Source organism: Emys orbicularis, chromosome 2 (genome assembly GCF_028017835.1).
Source record: "Emys orbicularis isolate rEmyOrb1 chromosome 2, rEmyOrb1.hap1, whole genome shotgun sequence".
NCBI classification, from domain to species: domain Eukaryota; kingdom Metazoa; phylum Chordata; order Testudines; family Emydidae; genus Emys; species Emys orbicularis.
In genome coordinates this window covers 285529203-285547868 of record NC_088684.1, presented here as the reverse complement: position 1 = coordinate 285547868, position 18666 = coordinate 285529203, and the positions used below count along the sequence as shown (strand labels likewise).

Here is an 18666-nt window from a genome sequence, read left to right as displayed (position 1 = left end):
CTCCCCTCTAGCCTCAGGTTCAAAGTACAGCAAACAGAGATAAACACTCTAGTAAAAGGTACATTGACAAGTTGAGAAAACAAAGTAAAACTAACACGCCTTGCCTGGCTGTTTACTTACAAGTTTGAAATATGAGAGACTTGTTTAGAAAGATGTGGAGAACCTGGATTGATGTCTGGTCCCTCTCAGTCCCAAGAGCAAACAAACCCCAAAACAAAGAGCACAAACAAAAGCCTCCACCCCCCCAAAATTTGAAAGTATCTTGTCCCCTTATTGGTCCTTTGGGTCAGGTGTCAGCCAGGTTACCCGAGCTTCTTAACCCTTTACAGGTAAAAGGATTTTGGAGTCTCTGGCCAGGAGGGATTTTATGGCACTGTACACAGGAGAGCTGTTACCCTTCCCTTTATAGTTATGACACGCCCCCCAAATCACAGATAGTGTTGGACAGCCGGTTCCACAGTGGCTGTGATTTCTTCCTGGAGCTCTAGGAGAAAACAGAGTTAATAAGACACATGCACCTTTAGACATACTACTGATTATATAAAAACTAACAATATGTTCCACATTCCAGGAACAATTTTTAACCAGTTGATTCTGGGAAACTTTCCCGGGAGAGTGCATCAGCCACTTTGTTAGAAGCTCCTGAAATGTGTTGTATTTCAAAATCAAAATCTTGGAGAGCTAAACTCCACCGAAGAAGTTTTTTGTTATTCCCCTTGGCGGTATGAAGCCACTGTAGTGCAGCATGGTCTGTTTGTAGTTGGAAACGCCATCCCCAAACATATGGGCGTAGCTTTTCCAGCGCGTACACAATGGCGTAGCATTCCTTTTCGCTGATTGACCAGTGGCTTTCCCTCTCAGACAGTTTCTTGCTGAGAAACACGACAGGATGGAATTCTTGATCCGGTCCTTCCTGCATTAAAACTGCTCCCACGCCCCGCTCGGACGCATCTGTGGTTACTAGGAACGGTTTGTCAAAGTCTGGGGCCCTTAGCACAGGGTCAGACATGAGCGTCGCCTTAAGCTGGTGAAAGGCCTTTTGACACTCATCAGTCCACTGAACTGCATTTGGCTGTTTCTTTCTGGTTAGGTCTGTCAGCAGGGCGGCGATTTGGCTGTAGTGTGGTACAAATCGCCTATAATATCCGGCCAAGCCTAAGAAGGATTGGACCTGTTTCTTTGACTTTGGAACCGACCACTTTTGGATAGCATCCACTTTGGCCTGTAGGGGATTTATAGTTCTTTGACCTACCTGGTGCCCCAGGTAAGTCACTCTGTTTTGGCCTATTTGACACTTTTTAGCCTTAACAGTTAGTCCTGCCTGCCGGATGCGCTCGAAGACTTTTTCCAGGTGCTCCAGGTGTTCTGTCCATGAATCAGAAAAAATGGCCACATCATCGAGGTAGGCAACTGCAGATTCTCCCAATCCCGCTAGGAGACCATCTACAAGTCTTTGGAAGGTGGCGGGTTCATTTCACAACCCGAAAGGGAGTACATTGAATTCATACACCCCTGCCTGGGTGACGAAGGCTGACCTTTCCTTAGCGGGTTCATCTAGTGGTACTTGCCAGTACCCCTTGGTTAAGTCTAAAGTAGAGATGAATTGGGCATGTCCCAATTTCTCCAATAGCTCATCTGTGCGTGGCATTGGATAGTTGTCAGGACGAGTTACAGCATTTAGCTTACGGTAGTCCACGCAAAAGCGTATTTCCCCATCTGGTTTGGGAACTAGAACCACTGGAGATGCCCATGCACTGTTAGAGGGGCGGATTATACCCATCTGTAGCATGTCCTGGATCTCCCTTTGTATAGCAGTTTGGGCATGAGGTGACTCCCGGTAGGGTGGGGTTCTAATTGGGTGAGCATTACCTGTGTCAATGGAGTGGTATGCCCGTTCGGTCCGTCCTGGAGTGGCTGAGAAAATCGGTGCAAAGCTTGTGCACAGCTCCTTGATCTGCTGTCGCTGCAGACGTCCAAGGGTCGTGGAGAGGTTCACCTCTTCCACGCCACCATCCTTTTTTCCTTCGTAGTAGACACCTTCAGGCCACTCCGCGTCATTGTTTCCTGGGCTGTAAACTGGCAAACGTTTAATTCTCTGGAATAAAAGGGCTTAAGAGAATTAACATGGTATACCTTAGGCTTTATGTTGGAGGTAGGGGAGGCTATGAGATAGTTAACAGCTCCTAGGCGCTCCTGGACCGTGAATGGTCCTTTCCACGACGCTTCCATTTTATGGGCCTGGAGCGCCTTTAAGACCATGACTTGGTCTCCTACTTTGAAGGACCGTTCTCTGGAATGTTTATCATACCAGGCCTTTTGCTCTTCCTGAGCATCCTTTAGGTTTTCTTTAGCAAGGGCTGAAGAGTGTCGGAGGGTGCTTTGTAGGTTGCTTACAAAGTCTAGAATGTTAGTTCCTGGAGAAGGCGTAAACCCCTCCCATTGCTGCTTCACCAACTGTAATGGCCCCTTAACCTCGCGGCCATACACAAGTTCAAATGATGAAAACCCTAAACTGGGATGTGGTACAGCCCTGTAGGCAAAAAGCAACTGCTGCAACACTAGGTCCCAATCATTGGAGTGTTCATTTACAAATTTACGTATCATGGTCCCCAAAGTTCCATTAAACCTCTCCACCAGGCCATTGGTTTGATGGTGATAAGGGGTAGCAACCAAGTGATTCACCCCATGAGCTTCCCACAGGTTTTTCATGGTCCCTGCCAGGAAATTAGTTCCCGAATCTGTAAGGATGTCGGAGGGCCACCCTACCCTGGCAAAAATGTCTGCTAATGCCTGGCACACACTTTTAGCCCTGGTGTTGCTTAAGGGTACTGCTTCCGGCCATCGGGTAGCAAAATCCATGAAAGTCAGTATGTACTGCTTTCCTCTGGGTGTCTTCTTTGGGAAAGGACCCAGAATATCCACAGCTACTCGCTGAAATGGGACTTAAATTATGGGTAGTGGCTGGAGAGGGGCTTTAACCTGGTCTTGGGGCTTTCCCACTCATTGGCACACCTCACAAGACCGGACATAATTAGCAACGTCCTTGCCCATTCCCTCCCAGTGGAAGGACTTCCCCAACCGGTCTTTGGTTCTGTTCACCCCAGAATGGCCACTGGGATGATCATGGGCTAAGCTCAAGAGCTTTACCCGATACTTAGTGGGAACTACCAACTGTCTTTGAGGATGCTAGTCTTTCTGGTGCCCACCAGAAAGAGTCTCCTTGTATAAAAGTCCTTGTTCTACAACAAACCGGGATCAGTTAGAAGAGCTGAGAGGCGGTGGGGTGCTCCGTGCCGCCGTCCAAGCTTTCTGAAGGCTGTCATCTGCTTCCTGCTCGGCCTGGAACTGTTCCCTTGATGCTGGAGACATCAGTTCCTCCTTGGACTGTGGACTGGGGCTTGGTCCCTCTGGAAGCGATGCAGGTGCTGGGGCTGTTTCCATTGACTGTGAACCGCTGTCCACTGGTGCACTATGTGGTATCTCAGGCTCTGGCTGAGCCTCTTGGGTAGGGTTATCTGCTGCTTCCGCCAGTTCAGGCTCGCTGGTGCCCTCTGGCGTTAGAGTTGTAGACGGGTTTGCAAGCGCTGGACTCAGTGCTGGCAATGGTTCTGGTGCTGGTTGCGTTGCCAGTTCCGGTTCTGGGACTGGCTTTGGCTGGGTCTCTGGGATTGGATCCACTACGGCTGTTGCAGTCGTTGGCAGGGGATCCGGTTCCACCACCTTTGTTTGGGTCTCTGGTAACCCAGACGGGGCCCTGGTGGACGGCTCAGGAACAGGGATGGGGGTGAAAGCTTGCTTAGCCTGGCTGCGGGTAACTATTCCCACCCTCTTGGCTAGCTTCACATGGTTGGCCAAGTCTTCCCCCAGCAGCATGGGGATGGGATAATTGTCATAGACTGCAAAAGTCCACATTCCTGACCAGCCCTTGTACTGGACATGCAACTTGGCTGTAGGCAAGGTTACAGACTGTGACACGAAGGGTTGAATTGTCACGGGAGCCTCCGGGTTGATGAGTTTGAGGTCCACTAGGGATTGGTGGATAGTTGACACTTGTGCCCCAGTGTCCCTCCAAGCGATAACCTTCTTTCCGCCCACTCTCAAGGTTTCCCTTCGCTCCGAGGGTATGAGAGAGGCGTCTGGGGATCTTTGGTGTGATTGTGGTGTAATTGGTTGGGGTTCTTGGGGCAGTGAGCCTTTATATGTCCCAGTTCATTACATTTAAAACATCACCCTGCTAAGGTATCATCGGGGCGATGTTGGTTGGTGGAGACTGGTGTGGTGGGGTGAGAAGGCGTCTGGGGTTTCCCTTGGGATGTGGGTGGGGCCTTGGGTTGTCCCCGGTGGTAAGGTTTTGTTTCGGCTTGCCCCTTCTGGTATTCGCTCCAACTGCTACTAGTTTTTTTCTTTTCTGCCACCTCCACCCATTTGGCTCCAATCTCCCCTGCCTCGGTTACAGTTTTGGGCTTCCTATCTAGGATGTACCTTTCTATTTCCTCAGGAACACCCTCTAAAAACTGCTCCATTTTTACTAGGGAAACCAGATCTTCCAGAGATTTAACATTTGCTCCTGATACCCAGGCATCACAATTTTTGTCAATGTGGTAGGCATGCCAGGTAAATGACACATCTGGTTTCCACCTTAGGGCTCTGAACCGCCGACGGGCGTGCTCGGGTGTTAGCCCCATTCTGAGTCTGGCCTTGTTTTTAAAAAGTTCATAACTGTTCATGTGTTCCTTAGGCATTTCAGCCGCCACCTCTGCTAAGGGTCCACTGAGCTGCGGCCTCAGCTCTACCATGTACTGGTCTGTAGTGATGCTGTATCCAAGGCAGGCCCTTTCAAAATTTTCTAAGAAGGCCTCAGTATCATCGCCTGCCTTGTAGGTGGGGAATTTTCTGGGATGGGAAGTGGTACCTGGAGAGGGGTTGTTAGGATTGGCGGGTGTACCCGGCCTAGCCCGTGCTAATTGCAGTTCATGCTCCCTTTCTTTTTCTCTCAGCTCCATAGCTCTCTTGTGGGCCTCCTCTTTGGCTTTTTCTTCTCTTTCTCTCAGCTCCATTTCTTTTTCTTTCAGCTCCATAGCTCTCTTTGGCTTTTTCTTCTTTTGTAGTCATTTTCCTGTTTTCTTGTGCTGGGCCACACCCCTCTGCAGTTGACTGAAACTGGGATGCACTCAGCTCAGGCTGCTGCTGAGGTAACAGAGACTTTCTAACTAGCTATTTCCGAGGAGGTAGAAAGAAAAAAAACAATTCAGCTTGTAAATTCCTTTTACCAGTTGTTTGCTCAATGATTGAACCCTTCTCTTAACAAAGGCCCTTGTTAAAAAAAACTTAACACCTCTGCCTTCAGGCAAGGAGAGATAAGATATGCATCTACCTTCAGCTCTGCTTTCCAAGCAGCTAGAAGGAAAAAAAAATCTTACTGGCTTTTGGGTTTAAAATGAATCCCACCCCTGCCACCATGTCAAGGCTGCTTCCCCACTTTGAACTTTAGGGTACAAATGTGGGGGCCTGCATGAAAACTTCTAAATTTAACTACCAGCTTAGATCTGGTCTGCTGCCACCATCCCAAAGCTAATTCCCTTCCCTGGGTAGCCTTGAGAGACCTTCACCAATTCCCTGGTGAATACAGATCCAAACCCCTTGGATCTTAAAACAAGGAGAAATTAACCATCCCCCCTCCTTCCTTCCACCAGCTCCTGGTGAATACAGTTCCAACCCCCTTGGATCTTAAAACAAGGAGAAATTAACCATCCCCCCTCCTTCCTTCCACCAACTCCTGGTGAATAAAAGAGCTCAGAGGACTCCCCTCTAGCCTCAGGTTCAAAGTACAGCAAACAGAGATAAACACTCTAGTAAAAGGTATATTTACAAGTTGAGAAAACAAAGTAAAACTAACACGCCTTGCCTGGCTGTTTACTTACAAGTTTGAAATATGAGAGACTTGTTTAGAAAGATGTGGAGAACCTGGATTGATGTCTGGTCCCTCTCAGTCCCAAGAGCAAACAAACCCCAAAACAAAGAGCACAAACAAAAGCCTCACCCCCCCAAGATTTGAAAGTATCTTGTCCCCTTATTGGTCCTTTGGGTCAGGTGTCAGCCAGGTTACCCGAGCTTCTTAACCCTTTACAGGTAAAAGGATTTTGGAGTCTCTGGCCAGGAGGGATTTTATGGCACTGTACACAGGAGAGCTGTTACCCTTCCCTTTATAGTTATGACAAGTATAGATCACAATTTTCAGCTCAGTTGGTCTGAACATGCAGAGCTTTAAAACTGCTATGCTCTAAACTGTATATTAACTACAATTTTATAAACCTGCATGTCAGAGAACTGTGTGCCACTACTACTAGACAGTGGCACAAGGCAATTCAGTGTGAATCACAGCAATGTAGGACTGGAAGGGATATCAACAGGTCATCTAGTCAAACCCCTGCACTGCGGCAGGACTGAGTAATAACAACACTAGACCATCCTTGACAGGTGTTTGTCTAACCTCTTAAAAAACTCCAATGACTGCTATTCCATAACCTCTCTAGGTAATTTGTCCAGTGCTTAACTACCTTTACAGTTAGGAAGTTTTTCCTAATGTCTAACCTAAATCTCCCTTGCTACAATTTAAGCCCATTGCTTCTTTTTCCTGCATATCCTGAGTGGGACGGGGGTGAGTCCAGGCAGTGGGATTGGGGGGAGGGAGGTCGAGGAAGTCGGTGGGTGTGTGGGGATGGACCAGGGGAAGCAGGGTGGAGGAACTGAGGGGGACAGGACTGGGAGAGTCGCGGGGGCTGAGGGAGATGGGACAGGAGTGGGATGGGGGGAGTAGGGTAGGGGCTGAGGGGAGCATGAATGGGACAGGGTAGAGAGCTGTGTAGAGTGGGGCGGGGCGGGGGAGACAATGGGGCTGGGCTGGGGAGGGTTGGGAGGTTGGGGAGAGGGACAGGGTCTGGAGGGGATGAGACAGGGGAGCAGGACTGGAATGGGGGGAAGTTGAGGGGGTGGGACAGCATGGGGAGTGATGGGGGTGGGATGATGGGAGAGGCTGAAGAAGAGATTTGGGGTAGGGCAGGGACTGAGGGCAGTAGGTTCAGGGTGGGAGGTACAGGGGGAACTGCGGGGGAGGCTGAGGGAACAGGGTCAGGGTGGGGGCTGAGGGCAGTGGGTCGGGTCTACACTGGCACCTCTCAGCATTGCTGTGCCGGGCGGCAGACCTGCGCCAGCGCTACCCTGGCAATGGAAGAGTCCTCAGTGGAAATGCAGACTTCATGACACAGACCCTCCTCGTCACTTCAAACCTGGCGCTGCTCTGGTCAGTCGCTAGGCTCTTGTCACTTTCAAACCCATGCAGGGTATCTGGCAATTTTTCAGTTCTCAGGTTAAGAAAAGCCTCTGCATTTTGTGAGGGCTTCAGCATTCACATTCCTACTTCACAAACTGTCTGCCTGACACATTGCTCCCAGGGCATTCATCTTTATTCATTATCGGCAGGTCCATGAGACTAACGAGCAACACAGGGGGAGGCAACACAATGGTGTCAAGGATTTTTAATTTTTCAAACCACTTTGGCCTCAACAGGGATAACAGCAAATCTGGACAGAGCAGATGGGTGGCAGGATGGGTTTGGGTATTTATTTATTTTTTTAAGTGAAAATGTTTGGGTCTGAGCAAAGGCTGCAAACTTCCCTTTGGAAATCTCTGCTGATCTTTTGCCCCAGGGGCTAACGACAGCCTGGAATCCGGGACAGATTTCCACATCCATGCAGGGTGAGATGATCGGGGGGGGGGGCAGGGACTGTGGGGGAGGCTGTTGGAACAGGGGCAGGGACTGAGGGCAGTGGATTGAGGGTGGGGGGCACAAGGGGGACACTGCGGGGGAGGCTGAGGGAACGGTCAGGGTGGTGGGGGCTGAAGGCAGTGGGTCGGGTGAGATGTTTGGGGGGAGGGGAGGGACTGTGGGGGAGGCAGAGGGAACAGGGTCGGGGGGCTGAGGGCAGTGGATTGAGGGTGGGGGCACAAGGGGGACACTGCGGGGGAGGCTGAGGGAACAGGGTCAGGGTGGGGCCTGAGGGCAGTGGGTCTGAGGGGAGCCCCCCCAGAGGGACCTGCCAGGGGGCCAGGTGAGCCCAGCAGTGCTTACCTGGAGCGGCTCCCAGGAAGCATTCAGCAGGCAGGTCCCTCCCAGTCCCTCTGGCCCCTTCCTAGGGTCGGGTCAAGGGGGGGGCGGCAGGGGCGGGGGGGGCTCTCTGCCCGGCGATCGCTGCCTGCTGCTGGAGTCTACAGGCCCCGCCCCGCTGCAGCACGCAGGGGAGTGAGACCTCCCTGCCTCTCTGTGTGCCGGGGCAGGGGCAGGGCTGTGCTCTGCAGGCTTCTGCCGGCCAGGCGGGGGGCCCCGTGGGCTGGCGCCGCCGCGCCGGGAGCTCAGCTGCGCGCTGCCCCAGGGCCCATGGAGGGAAGGTGAGTGGTGCCGGCTTGCCGCGGTCCCCCTCATATAGGGTGACCAGACGTCCCGACCAATGTAAGGTCGGGACGCGGGACAAGTCCCCTAAAATCGGGACTGTCCCGATAATATCGGGACGTCTGGTCACCCTAGATTGAACCAACAGGTACAAGGTAAAGGGTGGTAACTAACCACATCAGAGGAGCAATACATAACTTGTTTGTATCAGTATATAAAGAGGGGTCTCAGAGCGGGAGTCGTCCAGTCGAGGGGGGAATGGAAAGTCCTGCCATTCACAGAGCTGAGTCCATTTGTAATGGGCATATCTGTCCATGTAACTGTAGACATTGATCCAGAGAGCTTGGACCATGCTTCGTTAACAATAAACCTGGCCTTCGTTACTGAATGGAGTCTGTGGTTTTCTTGGGCAGTTTGATCAGAGCCTGCTGTACAGGCTGTCTGGCCAGAGCCAGTGCAGCATGCTGAGAGAATACACACACTCAGTCAACAACCGATGACACTACGAGCTAGCCTTGTCTCAAGCAATCAGGAAAGGAATGCAAATACAAAAAATGTATATATTAAGGCCAAATTTTTCAAATGTGGGTGCCTAAAGTTAGACAGCCAAATTTATATTTAGGCACCAAAATAAAAATTTCCTGCTCTTCTTTTTGTCTTTCAGAAGTGCTGGAGAAGGTCCCATCCTTTTATTTTAATCCCCAAATATGTATTTAGGTGCTTAACTTCAGACAGATAGCTTTGAAAATATTTGATCTAATCCTTGACTATATGGCATGTTTGTCTCTTAAAATATTTTGCATGAGGATATGCTCTGAAAGGCTGATATCTGAAACAGCCTTACAAAATGGTTGCCCAGTTCATTCCGTTCAGTAGTATTTTCTCTCATGTAATTTAAATAACGGTGGTTTGATTTTACAGGTATGTGAGCCTATGTTCACCCCGAAGTAAGGTTTCATTTCTTCGGATTTTCAGGGTACTCAGATCTTTAAAAGCTATATCAGCAATCCCAGGTAAGAAGCAACAGTTCTTGCTGTCTGGCTCTCAGCTGCAAATGTTTTCTCTCTCTTATTCCTTCACTGTTGTTTTCAATCATTCTGTCACTTTTTGTGTAAGCAAAATCCTTAGTCTTAAAATATCAAAGGGGTAACCGTGTTAGTCTGGATCTGTAAAAGCAGCAAAGAGTCCTGTGGCACCTTATAGACTAACAGACGTATTGGAGCATGAGCTTTCGTGGGTGAATACCCACTTCTTCGGATGCATGTAGTGGAAATTTCCAGAAGCAGGTATAAATATGCAAGCAAAAGTCTTAAAAGTATTCAGAATACGTCAAGTACTGAAAACAATTTTGGGTGAAAATGAGGTTAAGCACTACGGGTCCAGTGTTGAAGTTGTTACTTGGTCCAAAACAAAAGCTAATAAGAGTTTCACATGAGTAAGGACTTGAAGGTTATACCCAAATCGGCAGTTGAAATTTACATACCATTTCTTTTAGCAAACACTATAAATAGAAATAATTTACTACAATATACACACACTGAGAACCAGTGAGTGAAGGCAATATATCAATAAAATATATTTTACAATACTGATCTGTGAGCACAAGTGAATATTTCCCAATACTTCTAAAACTAGGAAGCACCCTGTATCATATTGGTGCCTGGTAGCAATCACTGTATTAAAGTTGATTAACACTGTTATTTAACCCCTGTTTTCAATTGCTTCTAACTTTGCCAAAGTGTAATTGTTCAGGCAGATGTTTTCCACTCTTTGGCTTCTGTCTCATGTTGATTTTTTTTATTTTTTTTTCAAAATATAGGTAAAAGTTGTGCTGCTGTTTTCAAGAGCAAGATTTGTGAAAAATAGGCAATCTGGACAATATTAATAAGATTTTCCAGCCATGTTTATGGAGAGCTCTTGCTGTCTGCATGAAAATTTGTGCGCATTTGGCTAAATTATAAGTGTCAGGAAAATTACCATTTGCACATATGCTGTAGGAATTGTTAGCCTTGCGCCTAAATTCTCTGAACATTCCATGTGTTCCATACTCCCCATCCTCATTGAGCCTGCTAAAGCAGCCACACCAATTTAAACCTCTGAACAGGGTGCAGAGAAAATGGATCTTTTTCCTCCTGCTACCCCCAACCTTTGGCTTCAGTGAAGGAGGATATGAGATTATGAGTTCAAATCTCCTCTTTTCTACACACTGATGTTAATAACTCCATGCCCTTCATGACCCCTTAATATTGAGCAAGCCCTTATACCCCCACACCAGGAGACAGGCAAGTGCTAGTTTCTGATCATCTACCCATTTTACAGAAAAAGTAACTGCACAAGGTCACATCTGACATATTTACAATTAATGGAATCCATATCTCTAATATGGCAGACAGAGGCTCTGTCATATCTATGTGCTTCAGTATGATTTCTGGACATTCAGCACGTTTGAAAATCAGACCACTTATTTAGATGCCTAAATATGGATTTAGAAACCTAACTTTAGACATTCATATTTGAAAATCTTGATTTTTTTATTATAGGTCTCACTGCACCTGGAAGTAGTGTTGACTATCTCTGTCACGTCAGAATTGTTACTTATAAAGCTTTTAATTCTGTTGTAAATGTATGCTACAACAGAGGTAAGTGCTTAATAAGTACTTTAAAAAAAATCTGAGACTGGTTTTCCTGCCTTCACCACACTGAGTACAAAGATTAAAACTGACTCTCATTTTTGTGGTGGAAACTGCTGTTTCCACAAAAAATTCACAAGAATAGTAATAAGGTTTTGGTTTTACAAATCCTCAGTGTAGTTTGCCATTAGTTTTGCAGATGGTGAGACTGTTTTTGCACAGATCTTCTCTAACACTTCTAGAAGTACTGTATTTAAGGATGGGACTGCTGATTGAATATGGAAAATAGATCACTACAGTCTCCAAGTTTGTGCACTCATTACCTGTTTCATGAATGCTAAATTCACTTGCAAAAAATCATTAAAAACAACTCCAAATCCCAGTGTTTACACTCACAGCCCTAACTCCTTCATAAAGTCTATGTATAGTAAACAATATCCTAACACACCTTTCATAAATAGGTGACAAATGTCTTAAAATTGTATATCTAACTCTTATTTTCAGTATGCATTCTGAATTCCAGATAGAAAAGCCATTAAAAATTCTGTATTACTACTGCCCATTGATTTGATTACTTCGTGCCTCACTATGTGCCTGTAATTTATAATTAGCAACTTTTTCATTCCTTTGTCTTAAATAGGTTATCTTTTTAAAATAGTGGGCCCTGTCATGCACTGTCTTCTCAGACAAAACCCCTTGAAGTCTATAAGAACTTTACCTTGATTTAAAAGTCAAATCAACAAAATACAAAGTACTTGCTTAAGTTTAAGCACATGCAAAAGTCTATCCTTATTCAGCAAAACTCCTAAGAATGTGCTTGCATACTTTTCCAAATCAGGACCTTGGGGAGTGAGGATCAGCCTCGGAGGGAAGTAAAAAACCAAGGTTCTTGAGAAAATTACAGTAAAACTAAATTATTCCCAGTCCCGTGTTTTACTGTACCTCATTTTATGGTATAGAGTTGTAAAAATATGTGCAGCGCATGTGGGCCCTGTTTACATAATTGAAGCTGTGGTACATAATCAAATGGGCCTACATATTATTTTCTCTTCTCAGGCTACATTTTGTTCAATTTTATTTTTCTAGAACTAAAGGTCATCATAGATGCACTTATCCAGTCTATTAAGAAACTTGCTGATGTGATGATCCTGACCGTTTTCTGCTTGAGTGTCTTTGCCCTTGTAGGCCTCCAGCTCTTTATGGGTAACTTGAAAAAGAAATGTGTCCGTAACAATACTACATTTGATCAGAAATTATGTGATGATGCCAAGATAAGTGATGTAAAGGAATCAGGTAAACTTTTGTTCTTTTTTCCTTTAAATAAGAGTCTATCATGCAATCACAATGTGGGATTTCAGCTCAAGTAGACATCCGGAGATAGCTTTAATCTACTTAGCTTGGGTCCCACAGCAGAGAAGCCATGGCAATGTGCGCTTCAGCATAGGTTAGCCCCGCAAGTAATTACCCAGGGTTCTGAGCAGGCTTGTACAGCCCATGTTGAAGCGCTTGCTGTTTCAGCTTCACTGCAGTGCTCTGGGCCTAGAGCTAACTACATTAAAGCTAGCATGGGTGTATTTACTTAAGATGCAGTCACGCCCTGTAACTGCAGTATAGACATACCCTTAGGTGTATATGTTTGTTTAAACGTACATATTATAGTTAATGTTGAAAATATGGTTGAATAAAAATTCTCACAACATGGCATATTCTTCAACATACTGAAAGGCCAGGGAGATAGATGCCTATAGAATATCCAAAGGGGGCACCTACACTACAAAACATATGTGTGCCGAAGCATGGGTATGTATAAAGCAACTGGGTTATGGGCATTGCCATTCATAGAATCATAGAACTGGAAGGGACCTCGAGAGGTCATATAGTCCAGTCCCCTGCACTCGTGGCAGGACTGAGTATTATCTAGCCCATTCCTGACAGGAGTTTGTCTAACTGCTCTTAAAAATCTCCAATGATGGAGACTCTACAACCACCCTAGGCAATTTATTTCAGTGGTTAACCATTCTGACAGTTAGGAAGTTTTTCCTAATGTCCAATCTAAACCTCCCTTGCTGCAATTTAAGCCCATTGCTTCTTGTCCTATCCCCAGAAGTTAAGAAAAACATTTTTTCTCCCTCCTCCTTGTGACAACCTTTTACATACTTGAAAACTGTTATCATGTCCCCTCTCAGTCTTCTCTTTTCCAGACTAAACAAACTGGCCATCAGGAAGTTTAGACTTGAAATTAGACGAAGGTTTCTAACCATCAGAGGAGTGAAGTTCTGGAACAGCCTTCCAAGGGGAGCAGTGGGGGCAAAAGACATATCTGGCTTCAAGACTAAGCTTGATAAGTTTATGGTGGCAAGGGTATGATGGGATAGCCTAATTCTGGCAATTAATTGATCTTTGATTATTAGTGGTAAATATGCTCAATGGCCTGTGATAGGATGTTAGATGGGGTGGGATCTGAATTACTACAGAGAATTCTTTCCTGGGTGTCTGGCTGATGAGTCTTGCCCACATGCTCAGGGTTTAACTGATCGCCATATTTGGGGTCGGAAAGGAATTTTCCTCCAGATTGGCAGAGGCCCGGGGGGGGTGGGGGTGGTTGGTTCACCTTCCTCTGCAGCGTGGGGCACGGGTCACTTGCTGGAGGATTCTCTGCACCTTGAAGTCTTTAAACCATGATTTGAGGACTTCAATAGCTCAGACATAGGTTAGGGGTTTGTTACAGGAGTGGGTGGGTGAGATTCTGTGGCCTGTGTGTGCAGGAGGTCAGACTAGATGATCATAATGGTCCCTTTTGACCTTAAAGTCTATGATTCTATGAATCTTCCCTCATGGGTCATGTTTTCTAGACCTTTAATCATTTTTGTCGCTCTTCTCTGGTCTCCCTCCAATTTTTCCACATCCTTCCTGAAATATGGCTCCCAGAACTGGACACAGTACTCCAGTTGAAGCCTAATCAGCACAGGGTAGAGCGGAATAATTACTTCTTGTGTCTTGCTTACAATACTCCTGCTAATACATCTGAGAATGATGTTCGCTTTTTTTGCAACAGCATTACACTGTTCACTAATATTTAGCTTGTGATCCACTATGACCCCCAGATCCCTTTCCACAGTACTCCTTCCTAGGCAGTCATTTCCCATTTTGTATGTGTGCAACTGATTGTTCCTTGCTAAGTGGAGTACTTTCCATTTGTCCTTATGGAATTTCATTCTATTTATTTCAGATCATTTCTCCAGTTTGTCCAAATCATTTTGAATTTTAATCCTATCCTCCAAAGCCCTTGCAACCCCTCCCAGCTTGGTATCATCTGAAAAATGTATGAGTGTACTCTGTATGCCATTATCTAAATCAGACCCAGAACTGATCCCTGCAGGACCCCACTCATCATGCTGTACCAACATCCACTGAAAACTACTCTCTGAGAACGGTTTTCCAACCAGTTTTGCACCACCTTATAATAGCTCCATCTAGGTTGCATTTCCCTAGTTTGTTTATAAGAAGGTCATGTGAGACAGTATCTAAAACTTTACAGAAGACAAGATATACCACATCTGCTTTCCTCCATCCACAAGGCTTGTTACCCTGTCAAAGATAGCGATCAGGTTGGTTTGACATGATTTGTTCTTGACAAATCCATGTTGACTGTTACTTATCACCTTATTATCTTCTAGATGTTTGCAAATAGATTGCTTAATTATTTGCTCCATTCTCTTTTTGGATACAGAAGTTAAGCTGACTGGTTTGTAATTCCCTGGGTTGTCCTTATTTCCCTTTTTATAGATGGGCACTATATTGCCCTTTTCCAGTCTTCTTTCAAAGATAATTGCTAATGGCTCAGATATCTCCTCAGCCAGCTCCTTGAGTATTCTAGGATGCATTTCATCAGGCCCTAGTGGCTTGAAGACATCTAATTTGTCCAAGTAAATGCACTAGGCATTCACAGTCTTCAGAAATGTGTGGTGCACACTTAGCTCGACTTAAGTAGAAAAAGACATACTCCTCTACTATTTTGCCTTTTTGTAAACCTCCATCTCTTGTTACCTATGGGATATCCTGTGGCATTATTCCAGGCAACAATCCGCTCACAATGGAGTTGAGTTGATGAGCTATATCTCCTCAACACTCTTAAAGGGGACAGCACTGAAGTAGGTTTTTCATTTGGGAAGTGAGCTGCCAGGCTACCCTTCAGCCCATCATTAACAGAAATGTAATTTTAGAGAAAAGCCAGGTAGAAGGTGCACACTTTGCCTGGTCACCTTTCCAACCACCTTTCCAACCATAATTACATGTCATTTATAGATCAATAGATAATAATTCTAGGTGGTTGCACTTTTACCTTTTAAGCTACCACATCCCACTCCTGTCATCTAGACTTTACAATCTAGATATCTCATTCCGGTCGTCTAGGCTGAACAATCTATATACCGGCTTTTGACGCATATGAAAGAAGATGATTCCACTCCTTATCTGAGATTAATTAGAATCTTGCAGTCATTCAGATAGAAGGATATAGGTCTCCCCTCAGGCATGCAGATTGCCTTTTTGAGGAACAGCTGGAAGGAGCATAAGACTGACATTTCTGTGCTTATATGAGGACAGACAGAGACATATGCTGTTTATTGATCAGTTACTAGTGAATTTTCAAAACAAACGGTAGTACCCACAGATTGTCAGAGAAATGTAACTATAGATAGTAAATTTTTACAAAGGAGATTCTCAGGCATATGTGCACATACATCAAAGAAATATATATTTCTTCTTCAATTTTTTTAAAAATCCATTAATACATAGATTATTATATGTATCGTGTATATACTGTTCAGTTGATATTTGTGACCAATCCAATTAACCTCGGAAGGTACTTATGAGAAAGTAACTTGTCATTTTATGACCCTTTCATTTTAACAATAGATATCTGCTACAGAATGAATAATTCTCAGGATGTATTACTGTGCGGATTCAGCTTGGAACCTGAGTAAGTATAGCTAACACCCATTTTTAGTTCTTTCTTTTCTTTGCTATTTTTGTTGTTTTGTATTTGGCTGTAGACAAACTACACTGTAAGCTTCCTGGAAGCTGTGATTTCCTTTCATTTTGGGGAAAGAGTGAGGCTACGCCGTAAGGAGAATGAAAAATCCCATTTAAGGAAATGATCTTGTAATCTATTGCTAAACATTGGTGATGTAGTGAAAATAAGTGGTCTGAGAGAGTGGGAGATGGAGGTAAAAAAAATAGTGATAAAGCTGGTCAAGGGCCTGGAAATTTAAAGTGCAAAGTTTGTTACTCATTTGTAGTCAGTTCCTAGCACTGACTTCTTCCCTTGATAGTTTACTCCAGAGTCTTGTCTCCCCTTCCAAGAAGAGCCTTCCTCTTATATAGAAAAACAAAAGACCTTTATTCTTTCCAAAGACCACTCTGTGTCTTAAGTTATTTTCTCAGTCCATATCAAGGATGGCATAGCTGAGTCTATCCTTTCCCCTCTTCAAAACCCCTTTGTCAGGTGGTGAGCCCAGGACACTGTTTTATTTATATATTTACATTTTATTCACTCGAGGAGGAATTCAGCTCAGTGCAGAGGCCTCTAGCAAGGCACCATACACTGTTTATTATTTTAATTGCAGTAGTCCCCAAAGGTTCCATTCAGGATTGGAGCCCCATTGTGCTAGGTACTGTACAATCACACCGAAAGACTGGAGGTTTTTATGTAATATCAAAATTATCAAATTTGGGTCCAGAAATAGGTAGCTTTTGCATTGATAATAGACTTGGGGATGGGGGTGGGGGGAAACCACCTTGATAAATTACACTTATTTTGCTGCTGCACTATGTGGCTTGACTGACATGTTACACACTTATTATAAAAATATCTGACTTAGGAGGGAATGAATAGTCATGAAGACTCTCTTATATGTACTTGTAGGGCTTGACAGACCTGATTTACACGGTGCTGCCAGACTTGCAGCTTCAGGGAACACCTTGGTCATGAGGGTGGGTGGGTGTTCACCTCACAAACACTAAGCTGAAATGTTGATGTGATGATCGCTATTCTCGTTCCCATGCCGTGTGGTGTGAAGTACAAGCTGCTGTCCATTGACACATGTACCCCTTCTGCCAGGTGGAGTTGGCAGCAACAAGGGCCAGGTTCAATAGCTAAAGGTTCGTACAAAAGAGAACCAGCTTGAGCTCCCACACAGTTATCTGGGAAAACTTAACACCAGCCACAGTGGTTTGGGCAGTATTCTTTGCCTCAGTTTCCCACCTTGCAGTGGGAAAGTCCGATGAATGAATGTCTCTTTAACACATCACTCTCCTCTCCCTCTGATACACCCCATTCACAGCTGGCTGTCCTTAGTTAGCAAAGACTCAAAGTTCAGAGATGCATTCACAGGGGTTCACCTCCCGTCCCTTGGGGAGGGGGCATTGACCAAAGTTTCTGCAGCTGCGTCTGCAACTGTCTCACAGCTGCCACTGCTGTTTCTCTACCACCACTGGCTACTGCCTCCCTGCTGCTGCCTCCATGATGTCACATTCTGAGGTCCTGCCACTTAACCCAGCTCTTAGTGATTGCAGCTCAGTGATTTCAGCAGGCAGTGGGGAACCTCACAGCCAGTGTTGTCTCTGTGTTGTCTTTCACTCTCTCCACACAAGGTCTAAGGCTTAGCACCCTAGACTTGCTCTGCAGTCAGGACAGCTCTAGGAATCATCAGCCAGAAATAAGGACTTTCAGTTGAGTCTTATCATCTCTGTCATTAAACACTGGAGAGGGACAGGTGAAATGGTGCCTAGGACTCTTTAGGCAAAGTCCACACCACCAGGTAGGAACATCTGTCCCCACCCACTCTCATCTTCACTGGGATTGGGCATCCCTATCCCCTGTTTAGCAAGTGAGGTTCAATTTAGGGTGACCCCTTGTCAAGGTGCCTCCCCCACTCTGAACTTTAGGCACGGGATCCGGTTCCACCACCTCTTTCTGGGTCTCTGGTAAGACAGAAGGGGCCCTGGTGGAAGGCTCAGGAACAGGGATAGGTGTGAAAGCTTGCTTATTCCTGGTCTACACTACGACTTTAATTCGGATTTAGCTGCCTTAATTCGAATTAACGCTTGACCCGTCCACACAACGAAGCCATTTAATTCGAATTAAAGGGCCCTTTAATTCGATTTCTGTACTCCACCCCGACGAGCGGAGTAGCGCCAAAATCGAATTTGTCAATTCGAATTAGCGTTAGTGTGGCCGCAATTCGATGTTATTGGCCTCCAGGAGCTATCCCACAGTGCACCATTGTGACCGCTCTGGCCAGCAATCTGAACTCGCATGCACTGGCCAGGTGGACAGGAAAAGCCCCGGGAACATTTGAATTTCATTTCCTGTTTGCACAGCGTGGAGAGCACAGGTGACCACAGAGAGCTCATCAGCACAGGTAACCATGCAGGCTGATAATCGAAAAAGAGCACCAGCATGGACCGTACAGGAGGTACTGGATTTGATCTCTATATGGGGAGAGGATTCAGTGCTAGCTGAACTGCGTTCGAAAAGACGAAATGCCAAAACTTATGAAAAAATTTCCAAGGGCATGATGGAGAGAG

At 45.6% G+C, this 18666-nt stretch overlaps 1 protein-coding gene across 1 annotated transcript in view; it reads left to right on the top strand.

The window, feature by feature from the left end:
• The window catches only part of LOC135873866 (sodium channel protein type 5 subunit alpha-like), a 160352-nt gene that overhangs the window by 24688 nt on the left and 116998 nt on the right, over positions 1–18666 (top strand). Inside the window, 4 exon segments of the mRNA XM_065398477.1 lie at positions 9368–9459; positions 12163–12379; positions 15710–15715; positions 16007–16057. Coding sequence (XP_065254549.1) covers positions 9368–9459; positions 12163–12379; positions 15710–15715; positions 16007–16057 — 366 coding nt within the window.